Source organism: Mastigoproctus giganteus, chromosome 13 (genome assembly GCF_048544385.1).
Source record: "Mastigoproctus giganteus isolate SK-2022 chromosome 13, ASM4854438v1, whole genome shotgun sequence".
Lineage (NCBI taxonomy): Eukaryota > Metazoa > Arthropoda > Arachnida > Uropygi > Thelyphonidae > Mastigoproctus > Mastigoproctus giganteus.
The window spans coordinates 167,126,600-167,147,650 of record NC_143587.1 but is presented as its reverse complement, the minus strand read 5'-3'; the positions used below and the strand labels follow the sequence as shown (position 1 = coordinate 167,147,650).

The 21,051-nt window shown below is 33.8% G+C and overlaps 1 protein-coding gene across 1 annotated transcript in view; it reads right to left on the bottom strand.

Annotated features, from left to right (window-relative positions):
• Positions 1-5,532: 5,532 nt before the first annotated feature.
• Positions 5,533-21,051, bottom strand: part of LOC150076582 (RNA polymerase II-associated protein 3-like) — a 91,827-nt gene continuing 76,308 nt past the window's right edge. Inside the window, exons 8-10 of the mRNA XM_090387121.1 lie at positions 17,293-17,390; positions 12,873-12,967; positions 5,533-5,688 (exon numbers count right to left, since the gene is read on the bottom strand). Coding sequence (XP_090243247.1) covers positions 5,597-5,688; positions 12,873-12,967; positions 17,293-17,390 — 285 coding nt within the window. The 3' untranslated portion in view covers positions 5,533-5,596. The remainder of the gene's footprint in view (positions 5,689-12,872; positions 12,968-17,292; positions 17,391-21,051) is intronic.

Genomic DNA, 21,051 nt, shown 5'->3' with positions numbered 1-21,051 from the left:
TATGTTATACGTACGTACATATATACTGGGTGATTCACTACCAGTGCGACAAACTTGCAGGTGTAGGGGACACAAAGACGAATCGGAATCACATAACATCGGAATCACATAGAATCATTTACAACCATGAAAATTTCTTCCTTATTCATTTTGCTTATGCCTCTCAGAGCCTTAACCATCTCAATCAAGTCTCCTCTAAGGTGCCTTGTTTCCAAGCACCAACCCGCATATTGGTTTGCAGGGCTATATATCTTTCTTGACTATGTCGCCAAATCAGACTTTTCTCCTGAGGCTGAGGGGAAGTTCTTGGGCTTCAATATAAAGACTTTGTAGTGGCAACATTCTATAAACTCCTATTTCAAACCTGAGAGCAAAACCTTGAATAGAAGCAAGCATGCCAGCATGCGTTCCCTAGTGGAATCAGACTGGAGCAGCACAATCAAAGCAAGATCTAATTAGGGCTCTATACTAGTGAAGTAAGGTGTAACCTGCACCCCATGATATAGAAGAGATAACTCTTAGTAAGTTCATTTTTTTTCTGGGAAGCAGTCCATAGATGTTTGATATATTCTGAGTTCAGTTTATTATCAAAATTCAGACCAAGGATTTGCCCTTGTGGGCATCTCCTTGGTCTGATCCTACAGTTGGTAGGATCACTGTCACCACACCAAGTGGAAAAGGACTGAGTTTGAATCCTGTCAATGACACAAGGAATTTTTATGGGTCTTTTTTATACTGTGGCTGAATTGGTCTAAGGTGAGGGTAGCATGGTTTTTTCTCCAGGAAACAAGGGTTTTTCCCCCCAGCAAACAGAAAATCGACCTCAGAACACACAATTTAGACAAAATACATGGGGCAACATGGCCTTAGTCACCAAATGCTCCTAAAAACCAAAAACCTAAGATGAAAACTGTTCGCAACTCTGATTTTTTGAGCACCTCTGAATCTGGATGCATCTTTCGTTTGTTACAAAAGTGAATGATTTCTGATAAGACAGTCGGTAACCATTATGTGCTATCCATACAATATTATTGAGATTTACAGTTACCTCAATAAAGTTCATTTTCTGTGAACTGCAAGAGACAGTCAGACCATTTGCATAAAGATATGAATTTATAGTGTTGGGATTTTTTTAGTCATTTGACTTTTTTCTATTGCAAATAAAATTGCACTGAGAACAGATCCCCGAGGCACCCTTTGTATATGTTTGCAAAAGGACTTGCCAATTTCAACTGAACTTGAAAGGTCCTGTGCTATACAAAATTCTATGTGAAATAAAGTGGCCCCTCAGTTCAAGGGAATGAAGATCTCAGTATACCAAAACGTCAAGTGGAGTCAAAGGCATTCCCTATGTTGAGGATGTTCATTTCAGCTAAGCAAAATCCTGATGTTTGTTTCAGCTTTAATCCAGGGAAGATGTTTTTTCTGAAGCCAAATTGATTATCACAGATCATATTTTGGGTTTTTTTTTTTTTTTTTTGATTTGGTAGTTGTTGGCGCATCGGCTTCTGTGGCCATATTGCACCTCCCAAGGTTTTTGCAATACTTTGATCCAAGCCCGAGGCGGGAATCGAACCTGCGACCTTTGGGTTGCCGCGCAGGTACTTTACCCACTCGGCTTTCATATTTTGGGAATCAAGATACCATATCAGTCAACATTGTATCATTATTCTAGGGTTACTTAAGCAGCTTGTGAGAAATGGGTCTATAGTTATGAGGAACAGAATAATCTTTCCCTAGTTTGGGTATTGCCAGTAGATAAGAGTGAAGACAGGAATGTTCAATGAAGGTCCAATTGTGGGTCAGCAACTAAGATAGTGGTTTATTATCTAGGTGTTGTAGCATTACACCTAGATAATAAACCACAATCAGGGCCATCAAGCACAGTTCTTTGGGATGGATATATCCTCTTGAAGTTAAAACATAGTAAATGGTTGTTTGTACAGTAAAGAGAAATGGTTCTGAAATTCAATTGGGATTTTTTGGCTAAAGCTTTAATCTTTTGAAATGACGAAACGTATGCTGTCGAATCAGACAACTGTAAAAATACACTGCCTAGAACGTTGGCAATCTCTGCGGGAGTAGACAGCTCTTGCCCATTCCAGCTGAAAAGTGGAGAGGTTAATGGAGTAAATTTCCCATTTAATTGCTTTTTATCCATATTATTCATACATCAGTATTTTTAGTAATTGCAGTTGCCAAATTGAATCCAAGAGTCATTTTGTAATGTGACCTTGGCTCAAAGTTTCTTGCAGTTTATAAGATTGGCAGTGATAGGATGTCTGTAGAATAGACAAAAATTGTTCGTTTTTTTCTAAAGATATTCTTAGTCCTCGTTCATAGTGTAGTCCCCTTTCCACCAATAATTTGTGGTTCTATAGATGCTTGACTGAGATTGTATGATGGCAGTAGATGCAGGTGCTAGAATCTGCTTTGGAATATGGTTGACAATTGTGTCAAATGGATGAAATTCAATTAGCATTAGCAGAGGCATATGATGCAAAGCATTAGCCACACAAAAAAAAAAAAAAAAAACACACCTTCCCTTTCACCCATCCATTGCTCCAAAAGTTTGTCCACTTTTTCCTTGAATTTATTTAAGCAATCAACTTCCACAACAGATGGAGGTTTGTTCCAGCAATCAACTACCTGTTTGGTAAAGACAAATTTCTGCACATCTATTCTACAACTGTCTTTCTTCATAATTCAATATTTGAGTTCACGTCCCTGCAGGTTTATAATCTGAGCAAGAGGAAGTATCCCATCAGAATTGAGCCTGCTCAAACCATTCAAGGCCTTATACATCCTCAATCAGATCACCTCACAGGTGCCTCGTCTCCAGACGTTGCAATTTGCAGAACTTAAGCCTGCCTTTGTAAGAGCACCCCTTTATTTCTCTTACCAGTCTGGTTGCCCTTCTCTGTACTCAATCTAGCAATGCAATTCTATATCCTTCATAAAATGAGGTCTGTAGACCTGTACGCAGTACTCAAGGTGTGGACTGACAACTTCCTTATACAAGGGGATATCACCTTCCTATTCCTTCTAGCAAAATTCCTGTATATCACTGGCAAGACTCCATGACCTGCTCTGGCAGCCTGTCTGCACTCAGAAAGAAATGTCAAGAACAAAAAAGAGGCCCAGGTCTTTTTCATTCTTGACTATCGTGAGCGTAGTACCCCACAATTGGTACATTTCTCTGGTGTTACCGTTACCCATAGGCAGTACTTTGCATTTGTCAATGTTAAATTTTAGTTGCCACTTCTCAGCACATCTATCCAACCTTTCTATATCCTATTGCAGTAGCATACTCTCATTGTTATTAACAACCCTTCAAACCTTTGTATCATCGATAAATATAGAAAACAACAATGAGCCCAACACTGAACCCTGGGGACTCCACATTAGTGAATGAGGAGCAATGTCCACTGATTACCTCTTGGTCTTCTCCCACTCAACCATCCTTTTATCCATTGTAGCAATTGCCCTTAATGATATACTGCTCCAATTTGTACAGTAGTCTTCCACGTGCAAGAGTTAAAAAGCTTTCTTGAAATCCAAGTACAGGCAGTTCTCGCTTTACGAGTTCCTGGGTTAACAAGTATTTATTTATTTATTTTTTTTTTTCAAGTATCAACAAAATCGAAAATATGAACATTAATTGCAAAAAATTGAATGTTAAACATTCATAAATGCCACATTTCAGACCACGCGCATAGCTATATAATACAGTGTACCCAGCTTTACGATATTAATCTGTTATCATCGTATCGCGAAAACATCATAATGTGAACCCAATAACACGTTGTTTTTTGGTAATTCATTCCACGATCTGGGAAATTTAAATTTTTGCTATATAACTCCCTAAAAGGTCATTTTTATAGTGTAAATTGTATTAAATCATTAAATGCACTACACTTTCATCATTATCATATGTTATAAGAACCAATATTGAACCGGTTTTGTGATATTTTTCTAAAGCACATTTCTGGAAATCACTAAAAATAATAACTAAATAAAAAAAATAATAAAAAATAATAATAATAAGTCAATAAAAACAATTTGCACTTTATGGTTTATTGGACTTTTCTATTACTGCAAGCAATTATAAACAGGTAGTAAACTCGATGTTACTGCATTTGTGAAAATACTGATAGCCGGAATTGTGTGGGTTTTTACGTTATTATGGTGAAATGTGTTTGTCCTTTACTGAAATCTTCAATCGTATAAAAAACATAAATAAATTTTCAGAATCTTCTCTTCATTCCTTTTTTTTAAGCTTCGTAAACTTGTTACTCCATGCAAATCGTGTTAGTTACAATTTATATAAATAAAAGAGGTTATCTTGTAAATAAATGCCTATTGAAGCATTTTTGAAGACGACGCCTTGTGCAACAAACCAACGAGTGTGCATTTAGTCAATGATGATGATGATGATGAAGAATAAACATTCTTTATCATTTGTAAGTCATAAATAATTTCTCTATTATTATAATTTGCTTGATTTTACAGGCTGCGTTTTAATTTCTTTGAATAAATCAATCATTGTTTAAACAAACTAATTAGCTAACTAATTTCATTGTTGATAACATAACCCCTATTTTTAACATTATGTTTATGGGAAATAAATTCCCGCTTTACGAGTGCGCGTTAGGAACGAATTAACTCGTAAAGTCGAGAACTACCCGTATATATCAAAATTATTTTTTGTATCCAGTTCCTTTGTGACCTCATCATAGTATCCAATCAAATTGGTCAGACAAGACTTCCCCTTAACAAACCAATGTTGCGCCTGAACTATTACTGCAGTCTTGTCTAGGTGATCCTGCCTCACTTCTTTAACCAGTGACTCCATTATTTTGCCCAGAACAGAAGTAAACTAATAGGTCTATAGTTACTCATGTCACCCTTTGTGAATTGGAGATACATTTGCTCACCTCCAGTCCGTGGGAACCTCCTGAGTCCAACAATGCTCTCATAATTATGGCCAAGGGTTTGCTTACTTCCTTTGCTGGCTCCTTTAATATAACTGGATAGATCCCATCCATCCCAGATACTTTTCTTATATTTAACTTTAACAATTTCTCCTCCACTTTTCTCTCTTATTACAAAGTCATTTAGCTCCTTGTCAGAGTTTAATAATGTATAAAAATGATGGAAATCACACTAACTCATATGTCAGTAAACTGCTTTGCAGTCTAGGCAAAAATATCCTTTAGTTTGAAACAAATTAATTAGATTACAGATAATTAATAAAAATAAATGTGTTAGCTAATAAAATCTTTTTTCTTTAATTACATAATAAATACAAATCCATAGGTACAATTTTATTCAGTGTATAATGACAATATAAAATGAGTAAAATCTAAAAAATACGTGAAAAAAACCAGAAAGAATAAATTAAGGTACAATTGACAAAAAAAAAATTTTTTTTTAAGATATCTTACTTTTACAATTCCTTACTTCTACTAATGCTCTGCTTATTTGTTTTCAAGAACTGTCTTATATTCTTACTGAAGTACTAATATTTTGTGGATGATATGGTTTTAATCAGAACAAATTAACTTTTATTTACAGAATATATAGGTCATAACAATTAGACAATTATACCATATTTTTTTGCTAATTGTGGAAGTTCTTCTAAGTGGAGTTTTGAATCTTTTACTGTATTTATAAGAAACTGGATCTCTGAAACAATTAGAAAGATTAGAAAAACAAAATTCAATGGAATGTAATCTAAAAATTACTATTACAGCAAAATACCAACATTAACAGCAGAAACAATACAAATGTAGACAACTATAAATTTCTCCATTTTTTTTAAATATTAATAACTTACAGAAAATTTAAACATACCAATTAAAACTCACCACAATGCCTCTGCCATGCAAAATCCTTAATTGACACACAAGTGTGCACTGTTTGTGTGTAGAACCTAATGTAAAAATATAAACCAAATTGCTGATAAAATATATCTTTTTCATTAATGAGCCCCCCACCCCCCCCAGACATTTCAAGTGAACTTAACGGACACTCTTGTCCCATGTTTTTTTTTTTTTTAAAAAAAAGCTTAGACATACATATTTAAGATGATTAGATGTGCATATATAATTTAATCAATTTCAGATAGATGAAAAACTCAGAGTGACTGAGTTGTAGAGACTGCTATAGATTAGCGGGATCTGAAGATGTGGATCTGACAAAGTACATGAGTGCATTCAATAAGAATATGTTTTATCATAAGTCAGAAGCCACAATGCAAGCAATGGTGGGATGAGGGAATCATCTCCTAGTAATAAAAAGATGGCTGAGATGAGTATAGCCAATACAAGCAATCAATTAACAATTATTAATCAACTGAAAGCAAATTTCATCTATACTGCAGCCATCTTTCCTCAATTCAAAAATATGCCCTGTTATGTGTCGTATGAGCAAGAGTAAGGGTGCTATCAACATTAGCTTACTCAATCCATCAAACCTTTAAACACTTAAGTCACATCTCCTTGCAGGTGCCTAGTTTCCAGACACTGCAATTTTCAGAACTGAAGCCTTTCTTGATAAAAGTACCCTTTTGTTCCTCCTGAATAATCTTATTGCTCTTCCCTGCACTCATTCCAACGAATCCACATCCTTCTTAAATGAGGTTTCCAAACTTGAACTTATGATAATATCAACTCAATGGACTAGGTGAATTACATACACCACATTTAACCAGTCCACCATCAGCTATATAGTTGGCAGAGCACCTAAAGCAACAAGAAATATTCATGAACACAGGCATTGCACAAATGTGAATTATTACAGCAATAATCTTCCAGTGTCAGCATATGATGACTTCAATGTATTCTAAAATTTCTGAGTTTATACACTGGTGGAGATTTCAAACAGCATAATCCTGAAAAAAATTCTTTTCTCTACGGACCATCTACAATACTAGCTAATACCAACAAACCAAACTACATTATTTCAGACCAAAGCTTACAACCACCTGAAAATCATAAAAAAATATGATTACCAATTTACATATATATTCCCATCATAATGAAATTGTTTTAAAACAACAAGAATATAAGTGACTCTGAAAATAATAATGATGCAGCAATAGTTTATCTGATATCCAAGTAGCATTTGATTCAATAAATGTAAGCTAAGCTCTATTAAGCCTAACAAGACTACAATATTAACCAACACCTAAAGTCAGATTTTTTATGAATTTTACACTTGTGTGAGAAATAAGGACAATTAAAACCTAATAACATGAGAAATGCAGTTTTATTCACAAAATATAATTTACAATGAAAATACAATGTGTCCTATATATATACATACATTTATTAATAGTTATATTAGTGATAAAAGGAAAGTTAAAAGACAATAACTAATATTTATGGGTTAATGCAGTTGCAAGCAATCATGCAATACACCCATAATGTCTATAGAATATTATTAGAAAAAGTAAATCAATTCAATAATAATACCATCAGGGACTTAAGAAAACGCAAAAAAAAAAAAAAAAAAAAAAATTATTATCGCTTTTTACTGACAATCTAGATGACTTCAACTGGGGCCAACCACCCAGAATGAAGGCAAAAAACGACAAGAAGTTCTCTGTTTCTGTGATGATCAATATATGCTAAGTAATTTAAATCTAAACCAAATATAAACCAGTATAGGCCGAATATAAATCGAATATAAATAAATCGAATGATGATAATTAAGAAAAAATTTTGAAATATTAGAATCAAAGGTAAGAAATATAAGTAAAATATAAATGTAAGCATATATTAATCATCGTTGACCCGACAGAGAACGTAATTTAATGATTAAAATAAGATTAAATATATAATACATACTACATTTGACCGTATCTAGGACATAATGTAAAAGTCGTCAAAATAATGTGGTGCCCCCTATGTGATGGATACGGTAAAAATAAATAAATAATTAAATTAACGCAAAGAGAAACATGCAGATAGTAAGAAGAAAAACTAAAGTAGGAAAAATAGAACCTGAACTCCACAAAGGTGAAAAATAGTGGTATAGATAAGAAATAGTTTTTCCTACGTCCTCGGATTGCCCTAATAATTTCGGAGAAATAAAAATAAAGAGTGTAGGACAGCTTAAAGACATTACAAGATATAAGTTGTGGCTCGGGTATGCCCGGGATCGCAAACCCGTTCCTATAGTAGGACCCTGAGCTGAATTTGCATGTTATCTCAGCGTGAATTTAAGTAAATTTAAATGAATTTAACTATATGTATTAAAAAAAAAAAAAAAAAAAAAAAAAAAAAAAGATACACTGTAATTTGCAAGCCGGTGGGTACAAGTTTTCTACGCCGTAAGACACCAAGAATGCAAAGTGTATCCTATTTACATATATACATGGCACTAAATATAACGATTTTATTGAAAATTATATTGAAACAATAGGTTCAGAAAACAAATTTTTGAAATTAATTATGCTTATTGCTTTCCTGAAGTGATATTTCAGGTAAGCGATAGGGAAATTATTATTAATCAACTTGCCGTACAATGCTGTTAAGCCTGTTGAACAATTTTTATTACTATTGCAGATATAAGCAATCCTTAAACATTGCGATAAAATTATATTAGCATGCACTGATTTTGATACATTACATTTCCAGTTTGTAAGGCTGACTACGTTAAAATTAAATGGATCTCTTTTATTATATACGTTTACGTCTATTTTATTATTATGGAATATTTCTATATGAAGATCCAAGTAATTTGCTATAGTATCGGAACTATTAGTTTTTTCCAATACAAGTTCTACTGGATATAATTTACTGTAATCCTGGACAAAATGTGGACAATTAAAAACACATATATCATCTACGTATCTGTATATAAGTAGGTTATCTTGAAATTCTCTTTCTGTATAATACAGATAAAGGTTTGCGATTATGCTTGATGCTGGACTTCCCATAGGGGTGCCAGTCACTTGTAAGTATAACGAAGTTCCGTCATATACATAATTATTAAAGATGCATAATTTTATTAGAGAATCCCAATAGGTTAAATCAACCTTTATAGCATTTTTATTTTCTAAATATAGTTTCTGGAGGACGACTTTTAAATTATCAAGATTAATGCTCGTAAATAGACTGTTAAAGTCAAATGTTTGTATATGATGAATATTGTTATTTTTTATAGCATTTATAATCGGTAAGTTATTATTTATTATAATAGTTTTATTTAAGTTATTTAATATAATTTTAAGTAACTTACCGTATTTTCCGGGAAATTTAGCATAACTATCTCTACATGATGTTATGAATCTAAAAGCAATGGGTGATTTATGAAATTTGGGTATGCAATATATAAATGGATATTTTAGGTTATTATACTTTAACTTTAATTTTTTATGCAATGCAATTAATTTTTTGATTATTATATTAGAGGAAGATGTTATCTGTTTATATGTACGGCTAGACTGTAGTTCATTTTTTATAATATCTATATAATATGATTTACATATGATTGCATAATTGCAAGCAGCTTTGTCAACGGGAGTTATTATAAAATGTTCATGTATATCTTTGAGCTGCCTATTTATTAATTTGGTATTATATAGATTATCCTGTACAAATTTCAATTGATTATATTTGTTAGATATGATATTAAGCATTGTAAATAACCACATGTGATAAGCTTCAACCGGTATATTATGTTTGTATGCTGATCTTATGCAGTATTTTAGTAAATCTAGATATAACAATTTTTTAAAGTTAGATTTATTAATAGGTGGATTAGGTCGAAATTTAAAACCCAGTGATAAAATATCTCTAAGTTCGGGATATGGGATTATATCTAAATTGCCGGTTATAATGTGATTATGGTTAGGATCCACGTATCTATGAAATGAAGGTTTGTGACAAACACATGTATCCTGTCCGATGTTAATATTGTGAAGGTTTGTAGCTATTGTTTTATAGTTACACGCTTTAAGACCAAATGGTTTAGAATATCTAAATCTGATATTAATATGTAAGTTATTAATAGGCAGCAAGTCATTACGTAAATTAATAGTTTTATGTATATCTAAATCATCCATCATTTTATTTTGAAAGTATAAGATGAGGACAGAGTTTTCCGACTGCTTGCTAACATTCAAAATATTAATTCTGAATTTAAAAATATCCAATATAATGTGCATAAGGTGGGAGGATGCAAAGACGTAATCATTGGTTTTTCTATTTAGTGCTTTGAGTACACTAAGTTTAATACTGAAAAGTGTGTTATGTATTTTATTAATATTTATAGGATCCGTGTCCCACATTTTGAATAAATCTATAAAGTCTCCTAGATGTTCTCGGTTGCTTTTATACGTGTTGGATTTATACGTGTTGGATTTACTATATTTCCTATTGCGATTATATTTACGAAGTTTGGCAATTTGAAACATATTATAAACACAAATATCTTTTAAATTATTCGTCATATATTTTTGATTAAATTTATTATTTAGACCGTATGGATATAGTGTTTAATATTGTAACATGCTAATTTCTTCTTGCAATAATCTTTCATTTGCATTGTTAATTACGTTAAGTATTGAAATGAAAATATTACCAAAAGTATGTTTTTGGAAATGTCTGAATTCAATATCATGTTCCAGATTACCTGTTTTCTTACTGGATTTGTTATTATAAGTTTTAATATCGGAACGATGAAGGTTCATTCTGATATTTAGTTTATTGCTAGTTTGACCAATATATTTAACATTGCATGTACGACAAGTGATCATATATATAACATTATTCATTTTACAGAATATATGTGAATTCGTATTCATTGTAGCATGATTTGGATGCATATAGGGGCAAGTAAGACATAATTTGTTATTACAAGGTTGAAATTTAAGAGATCGGATATTAGTGCCAGAAGCATTATATGCTAAACTGCTCTGTAAAGTGTGTGATGTGTGTGATATTTGTGTATGTGTCAATGTATTAACATGGTTAGGATTACTATCCAGGGCAACAATAGTATCCTCGGTCACTTTTATCCTACTCTGCCGATGTAGTATATTATTATTATTATATATAAGTGACATAATAAGCGCAAAGTTAATGTAAAATAAAATAAAAGCAAAGTTAATATAAAATAAAATATAAAATAAAATCAAGATGCACAATCATAAATCCTGGATTGATTTACTTTTTCTAATAATATTCTATATATACATACATATATATAGGACACTAGGAAAATACCTTACATAAACAAATTATTTTATTTAAGTGTTACTGAATATGGCAAGCATTTTAAATGTAAAAAAAAAACCTCTATTACATTTCTCACATCTTGTTTTCATGCAACAATGCTTACATAATGTGTGATTTTCTTGGGGAACAACCCAATGTGCATACATGTCAAAACAACTTTGATTCACATTTTGCTGTGGTCTTCCTCACTTGCCTTGTGGTGTATTGTAACATCGCTCTGTTTGTTTGTTATTTGGTTTTTAGGAGCATTAGCAACTAAGGCCATGTTGCTCCGGGGATATGCAGTGGTCATTCCCTGATCTTTCCGCATCCTCCGTATTTGGTGGTCACAGGTGCAAACCCTAGTCTAAATATCGCTCTAAATAAAATCTAACTACAGTTCTATGAAAACCTAATAGGTCCACTGCATCTTTGCCTCTGCATATTCTATGTAGCTGCCAGGCATTATTCACAGCTATCATCAATCCAATATGTAATAAGGCTAGAATACCATTTTTTCCCTTAAATGAGTTCTGTATTTTGATATATTCTGTCGTATTCAGTCTACTCCTCCCATGTGTTTATTGTAAACTTTTACAAGATATGGCTGTTGTATATGTACACACTTTTTAGATACTGATGAATAGGCTTAACCTCCAATGCATTCAAACAAAGGTTTACAACATTATTATTGTTCCAGCTAACACAAACACTTCATCACTTACGTCTGTTCTAAAGTAAAAAATCTGACAAGATCTCTCAATAATAAAAGCTAATTTCTTTTCCTCAAGGAAAAGAAATGAATCATATCAAGGAAAAAATCCCATAACTGGGATTTTTTCCTTGATATGATTCAAACCACACAAAATATCTAAGTACAAAGGACCCAAAATCTATATAGCTTGGCCAGAGATGATTTCTGGATAATGAGCCCAGCACTACGTTTATATCAACACAAAAATTTTCCATGTTAAAAATGTATGAATATTGTAATCATTATTTTTATGATAGCTCACTAGTGTTATTTTATACTGAATTTTAGTTCATTGTATTTTCATTATTTTATTACATATATCTTTTTATATTTGCATCACTATTCTTATAATTAATCAACTTAATTTTAATTTAAGTTTTATTATTTATTTTTCTGCTACTACTTTTATTTCCTCAATATATTTACACTCAACTTTTATTCTGTATTTCCTTGTCATTATAAATCGTTTATGTACTGGCCATGATACTGTCTTGACCATCCTCTGTACAGCCTAGACTTTGACAAACAGTTCCTATATCAAACTGAAAAGTAATATATTAACTTATAAAAAAAAAAAAAAAAAAAAAAAGAAGTTTATATCTTTGGTCAAATGATTCGATCTTGTTTCTCATGGCATACTAAAAATTTGATGGATAGATGTTTTAAAACAATTGGAGATTATTTTAACAAATACTGTATCTCTGGCTGGTAAGCAAATTTTTTATTTATTTATTTTTTTTTATTTTTTATTTTTTGAGCCATCCCTGTATCTGCTGTATTTTCATTAAGATTTACACTATATCACATGTACAAATGAATTAAAATAACTGAAACTAAAAATTATTAATTAATAAAAGAAGCTTAATACAATATACAAATAAATTTCTCACCCTTTTCATCATCAGGAGTCAAAAACATTATCAGGGTTCTAAATCTTTCTACTTCACTAAGATGTTTCAAATAAAGGAACAAATCAACATCAGTGCTATGAAAGAAAAATACATTACTTTTAGTCATGGGAGAAAGAGATAACGAGTACAGTGTATTTTAAATTGAATATATACATTTCAGAGTATTTCAAAACAGGCCAGTCATGATCGCCGTTACTTCCCTTCTACTGCAATCTCCTACTCAACAGCAGTAGTGGCACGTGATGCAAGAAAGCAAGTGTATGAGCTTATGCAGCATCAGCCAAAAAAAAAAAAAAAAAAATCACACCATTGCCTCCAAATGCCTGTCCAGTTCCTCCTTAAATTTATTTAACCTATCAACTTCCAAGACAGATGGAAATTTGTTCCAGCAATTAACCACCCGCTGGCTAAAGGCAAATTTCCGCACTCTATTCTACATCTGTCTTTTCTTAATTTTAATTTATGCCCTCTTAGGTTCATAATCTGAACAAGTGGAAGGATCTCATCAGAATTCAGCATGCTCAACCCATTCAAGGCCTTATATACCTCAATCAGATCACCGCACAGGTGCCTAGTCTCCAGCCACTGCAATTTGCAGAACTTAAGCCTCTCTTGGTAAGAGGATCCCTTCATTCCCCTCACCAATCTTGTTGCCCTTCTCTTTACATGCTCAAGCAAATCTACATCCTTCCTAAAATGAGGCCTCCAGACCTGTATGCAGTACTCAAGGCGTGGCCTGACCATTGCCTTATCCAGAGGGACAATCACCTCCTTTTCCCTGCTAGCAAAATTCCTATATATCATTGACAAAACCCCATGACCTGCCCTTGCAGCCTGTCTGCATTGCTCAGAAAACTTCATATCTGACTGCACAATTACTCCCAGGTCCTTTTCATTTTCTACCACCTTAAGTGTAGTGCCACACAGTTGGTACATTTCTCTGGGGTTACTTCTACCCATATGCAGTACTTTGCATTTGTCAAGGTTAAGCTTCAGTTGAAACTTCTTAGCCCATCTGCCCAAATTTTCTAGATCCTGTTGCAGTAGCACACTGCCATTACTGTCATTAACAACCCTGCCAACCTTTGTATCATCTGCAAACTTTGACATTAAGCCTGATATACCTTCATCAATATCATTGATGAATATGCAAAACAACAGTGGACCCAACACCGAACCCTGTGGGACTCCACTAATAACATTAGTCCATGAAGAGCAGCACCCATTGATTACCACAACACTCTGTCTTCTCCCACTCAACCATCCTTTTATCCATTGTAGCAACTTACCCCTAATACCATTCTTCTCCAATTTGTACAATAGTCTTCCATGTGCAACAGTGTCAGAAGCTTTTCTGAAATCCAAATATATGATATCAAAATTATTTTTTGCATCCAGTTCCTTTGTAACCACATCATAATATCCTATCAAATTTGTCAGACAAGACTTTCCCTTAACAAACCCATGCTGTGTCTGAATTATTGCTGCAGCAGTCTTGTCTAGATGATCCTGCAATGCATCTTTAACCAGTGACTCCATTATTTAACCCAGATTTGAATTTATGCCCCCTTAAAGTAAATGATTTTACATAAATCATTTACCTACAGACATTACAATTAGATATGTAGTATCACCTAATATTTATTTAATTTAAATGAACATAATGTGATATATCCATACCTACTCTTAGTGGTTTGGATGTACTACTATGTATCACTATGTTTTAATGGCTAATACAGAAAACTACAGACATACTGTCAGATTATGTCATTTTTAACATTTTCTTAATTATTTGCTTTACAGATATTGAACTTTTTTTCTTTCTTTTTTTTTTTTTTTTTTTTTCTTTTGAAAACCAACTATTTACTGTGGTCTGTATCCAGAACAAAGACTTTTCATGGAACACCACAGGTGATCCGAACGTGTGAACTTTATGTACAAATTATTGACGGAGACGTAAATAATTTGCACATAAAGTAATTATTTAAATTTTTTTTTTTTTGCAAGAAATAAAGCTACAAAAAGTCTCTTAATTGTTGGACTCTATATATAGTAGCATGTGCACTGCCATTAAATATAAAAGTGAAAACTGCATAACATTTTTGTGATATAATCAAGGAACTTCTTGATTGTATCCTGTAAATAGAGTGTAGAGCTCTTATCCATCTGCAATACATGCAGACATGAAATAAAAGAAAAATTATGTATTAAGCCTACAGTAACACTAATCAGAGATGTCATTCATAACTATAAACTAGTATCCCTATCTTTCTTATTATGAGTTAAGCTGTCTCTATATTGTCAGGAGTTGTAATGATGGAGACGTTAACCTTCAATGAAATGCAGTTACCCATTAAAATACAAGTCAAAATGGAGACATTAGACACCATTACTATAAAATAACATTATACTTTTCATATGATGAAAGATTAAGTATCTTAGAGGTATTATTCATGTTATTTTATTGCTTCCACACCAGGCTGTAGAAAGATGCTTGTAATCTATTCTGGGACCTCATTAGCGCTTAATCAAGGGTGAGCAAGGTTTAATGGTCTGCTCGCAACATTTTTATTGTTATTTAAGAATTGTTATTTATTTAAGAACATTGAGATGTTTCATGTGCTTTATTTGTATTGCTTGATATGTTCTGTGAAGATCAAGTTGTTACGTAAAATGAGTCCTACAAATTTTATGTTTTGGTTACCTGCTACTCTGTGAACTTAGTGTTAGTTCATGGTCAGGATGAAATTTCGCTTTCTAACAAAAATTGCAACATACTGTTTTGTGTTTGAAATTCTAAACCCATTTACTGATATTGTTAATTGCACACTGTAGCTGCCTTTCTATTGTTACCATACGCTGGGCTCAGTAAGAGGTACCAAAGGTTTTTACATATATCATGTGTGACACTGTGAGTGGCAGTTGATTTGTTTTGCTATTTATTTTGATGGAAAACAGCATGACACTCAGAACAGATCATTAGAAAACTTCTCGTTTATATCATAAATAATTTTAAAATAACTTTTAAAATAAACTTTAATTTCCCTCCATCCCTAAAAAAACACCACCCAAGTGGTATTTTTATGCAGGTAATCTTTACTTGTAAACTACTCTGATCTTGTTTGGCTGTATCACAGTACAAACAGAAAATTCATTATTTATAATGGAACCTCTCATGGATGGATTAGAATAACTATAGTCTCTTCTATCAGCTGCTAGGCTAGGGGAAGCAACACACTGTACTGTACTCTGGTTAAATTACAACAATCAAAATGACAATCTGCATCTGATCTTACAACTTAGTTAGCAAGGTAGAGCATAATTAATAAACAAAATGCAACAAACTAATTCTTATTTACGTAAAGTAAAGTAAATTCTTATTTACTTTACTGTTGTTATTGATGGGCATAAATTATAATGAGGTTACACATACGTTTTATCAAAACTTAAAAAAAAAAAAAAAAAACTGATGCACTAAGTTAAAATATAATTTTGAATTGCCCATGCTTCCTCTCACCCACCATTAACCCAGATAATCAAGAGTTAACTGTTATATATATATACATGCACACTAAAACCTCACAAACCAGGTCTCTGATTTCAAGCCTTTGTTAATTCGAAACAGTTTGGCGATCTAAATATTTTTATTTGTAGGAAAACTTGATTGAACTGAGCTATACACTACAACTGTCATAGTGGCAATGCTGCTGTAGACTGTAACGTGCATTGTCAACACAATCAAAGATCAAAAATATGAATCAAAATCGGGTTGTCCCTTGTTAATAATTTAGCAAACACCACTATTTCTGTCAACAGAAATTAAGAATTAATGAGAAACAAGTACAGAGATATGTCATGAGCATCACATAGGTTGACAGATGACAAACTGACTGCAGCACATTTCATGGAAAATTTCAAATAAGTGTTTTTATGTACAGTGAAGGAACAGCTACATTTACATGCAATTCTTCAAAAAATAAAAATAATAATAAATAAATAAATCTGGCAAATTGTGGACTTTGTTTTGCAGCCAACAGACTTTCTATACTGAATAAGACCACAGCATGTTTACTTATAAAAATTTAAAGTGCTGGCCACCATAAATTAATGCATATACAAAGCTACTAATGGAGTTTTCAAAAGTGTTAAAGTTAAAAAATACTGTTTAACTTGAATTTAATATAATTGAAAAATACATCAGAAATTTCTGGATTTCAAAGATTCCCAATACTGCTCTATTTATGAGGTTGTACTGTGCACGTGAGTGAGTGGGTGAGTGAGTGAGTGAGTAAGTGAGTGAGTGGGTGAGTGCATGCGCGCACGCTCACAAAAGAAATTAAAGAGATAAAGAAATTTCAGTATCCTTTTATAAACCTAATAAAGAATTTAAAAGGCTTACCTTGTAAAGAATTTAACAAGGATATGCAATATCCCAGAAAATATTTCATATTCCATAGAATGCTTAAATATTTGTGAATAATTTTCAGGAGGAATTTTCTGAAAAAGTAACATAACATAAGTAACTATGAAACATATTTTACTAAACAACACCTAAAATAAAAACAACCCACTGTCTATTAGGAAGTAAATGTAATGTACAGTACACTGTTAAAATTTGCAATACACGGCAGACTAATACGAGAGCTGTTCAATAAAGAATGACCAAATTTTATTTATTTTTCATAGCATACCTTTCTTCATCATCATCCAGTAATTCAGTCTTGTGAATGGTCACTTCCTCTGATGAGCTGTCTCCACCTTTGTCTTTTCCAGTTCATTTGTTCTTCTCTTGCTCACTCTTCACTGAATTTCTTGAGATATGTTTACTTTACCGCAGTTCCTGTTGCTTTCCCTGTTGGTAGTAGCTTCCTCTAACTCAGTGGTTTTCAATGGGGGTGCGGCAACAACATTCCAGGGGTGCCACGTAATTTGGGTCTGTTACTTAAACTTATTTATTTATTTATTTATTTCATTACAAAAAAGGTGTACAGTATCTATTTAATTTTGTGATCTATAATTGATGTTTATTTAGTACAATAAAGAATAAAATTATTATATAAGTACATATAATTTGCATTATGAATTGTAATTTTGTTTATACTTATACAGGGTGTCTCGAAAATATTGGTACAAACGTTTAGGGGAGGTAGGTAACATCTAAAGGAATGTGAATCGCATAGTAACCCATAACCGGAAACATCACGGGAAAGTAGTAGCAGCGGCACAAGAAGCAGAAATGACACAAGACAGTAATTAGTGGCAAACATTTATTTGACATAATATTAACAATGGAGTACGAGATGGATTTCATGATGTTACAACAGATGCTCGAAGGTTCCGCCATGAGATGCGTGACACAGACGCAGCATGGATTGGCGGACACGGTCAAACACACCTGGAGTTTATTTGACAGTAGCAGCAGCGCAGACGAGTCTCGCCACAAGATCCATTTCCGTCTCCACAGGCAATTCATACACGATAGATTTGAGGGGCCCCCCACAGAAAGAAATCAAGGCTCGATAAATCAGGTGAGCGTGGGGGCCAGGCAACAGGTCCACCACGGCCAATCCATCGACACCCAAAATGCCTGTTCAAATGGTCACAAACACACCTTCCATAATGGGCAGGTGCCCCGTCACGTTGAAACCAAATGTTGCATCTCACATTTGCTGGAACATCGTCAAGTAACCCTGGTAGAACTTTTTCAAAAAAGATCCGATATTTAGCGGAGTTCATGCGGGATGGTAACAGGTACAGGCCGACTAAGCAGTCACCGACCATACCTGCCCACACATTTATTGCAAAGCGATGTTGTGTTGCATGGGGGTGCACACCGTGTGGGCCCTCTGTAAATCCATACACTAGGTGCATGTCTGCCAGCTCACAGTTCGTATATCGATGCATGCTCTTCATGCGGCAAGTACTGCTTGAATGAATAAACCAGAAATTTTCCCTTTTGCGAACTGATGAACAGTGCCGTGTACCGACTTAAGGTGATGTTTCCGGTTATGGGTTCCTATGCGACTCACATTCATTTAGATATTACCTACCTCCCCTAAACGTTTGTACCAATATTTTTGAGACACCCTATATATTATTGTAATAACTATCATATAACATATTTTTTTAATATTAGATTGAGTAGGAGTGCCACAAAATAAAATACTTAGGGGTGCCGTTATTAAAAAAATTCAAAAACCACTGCTCTAACTGAAGCTGTGTTTGCTGCCATTGACCTATTTAGGTTACTCTGCCACCAAAACTCAGATTACCGGCCTACCTACTGGTAACCAGATAAGTAGGCCGTCTTCATAGCATGTTGAAGGGAAGGCCCTACATATCCTTCCTTATCTCGTCTGCAATTGACCTAGATTCCCACTGGAGTTGAAACCCAACCTTCCTCTAGGTTGCTCAAGTCCCAGGGGCCACCCAATGGAGGTGAGAGTGGAATTGGGATGGAGTGGATCAGTGAACCCATTGGTGGGTTCATGTATTTTGCTTGCACATACCTTTGTTAATCATCCATATTTTGATGGTCCTTTTCAAAATAGTCCACATTTTACAAAATGCACTTACTCCAACATTTCTGCCAAGGAGCCCCCGTAGCCAGGTGGGAAGGAGAAGCAGTGCGTAGCACACGCTTCTTGATTAGACCAGGGTTCGAGCCCGTCGCCACCAAATACGGAGGATAAGGAAAGGTCAGGGAATGACCACAGCATATCCCGGAGCAATATGGCCTTAGTTGCCAATGCTCCTAAAAAAAAAAAAAAAAACCAACATTTCTGCCATTCTTCAAAAACATTGTGGAAGCCATTTTTTGACATGCATTTGAGAATCACCGCGAATGTCTGTAGAACTTCTGATGACTGGAAACATTTTCCTTGCAGCTCCTTTAACTTTGGAAATAAAAAAATCACAGGGCAAGGTCAGGGCTGTAAGACAGATGAGGAACATATTTGACATTAATGCTGGCTAAGCACACGAGAACAGCATGGCAATGTGATATCTCACATTGTTGTGAGATATCATGTTGCAACAAATGTGATCCCGCAAAGTGTGTAGTGCAGTTCTGTAACAAGTTCCCGTAACAGTCATATGACATGGCACACCATGATGGTAAACGATTCCTTGGATGTCAAAAAAGAGATGACCACGACCTTTCCTGCAGAAGAACAACTTGCTTTTTTTTTCAGTGTTGGCGATGACATAGACTTCCAAATAGTGCTTTGTTGCTTACCCCCTGGGTTGAAATGATGAAGCCATGCCTTGTCTGCCTTGTGCACAACCTCACCATCTTCAGTAACTATTCATTGCAGCTCCTGACAAACCTCCATGCAAATTTGCTAGTGCTCAGGTGTGAGCCGTCTTGGAACCTAGCGTGCACAAACACATATGCATGCTTCTTACTGATATTCTGAACATCTCTGCAATTGCCTTAACATTATACGATGATTACAGTAGTGGTGTTTATGGTTTCTACAGTGGCAGCAAGGACCACCGATTTTTGTGATTGTCCATCTTTAAACATTCTAAACCACTTGCAAGCTGTGCTATATGGAAGCACAGATTCACCATAAGTCTCTTTTAACATTTCATGCACTTCAGATGATGTTTTCTTGAGACGGAAAAAAAAATTTGAGAGCAGCATACTGTTCCTTGAATATCATATCCATTATTAAGTAGGTAAAACTGAACTGGCATAAACTTGACTGACCTCCAAGGTCACACCTGTGCAGTTAACATGTGATGCAGTTTGGTTTAGTCTTAAATGTCACAGCTCAGCTATAAATAGCAACCAGTATGGTTGTTCATGAAAATACAGTAGACCATCAAAAAACTGAACATCAATAATCAAAAAGAGCCAGCATCTATATATTTTTTTTTTATGCTGGTGCCATAAAATAATTGCAGTAGGTGCTGGTTATTGTGATCACATTTGCAAATTGAATTTTGATTCTATTAAACGGCAATTCTAATAAGAAAAAATTGGAGGAATATTATCCACAGGCTATAAAAATGAAGATATAAAGCACAAATTTACACCTTTTTTTTTCCCTTACCAAATAACAACATTAAATGATACGTGAAATTTGGAAGAATCATCCAAGAAGATATTAAAAGAACAATTGGATTAAGTTATGTATGTAAGCATAAAAAT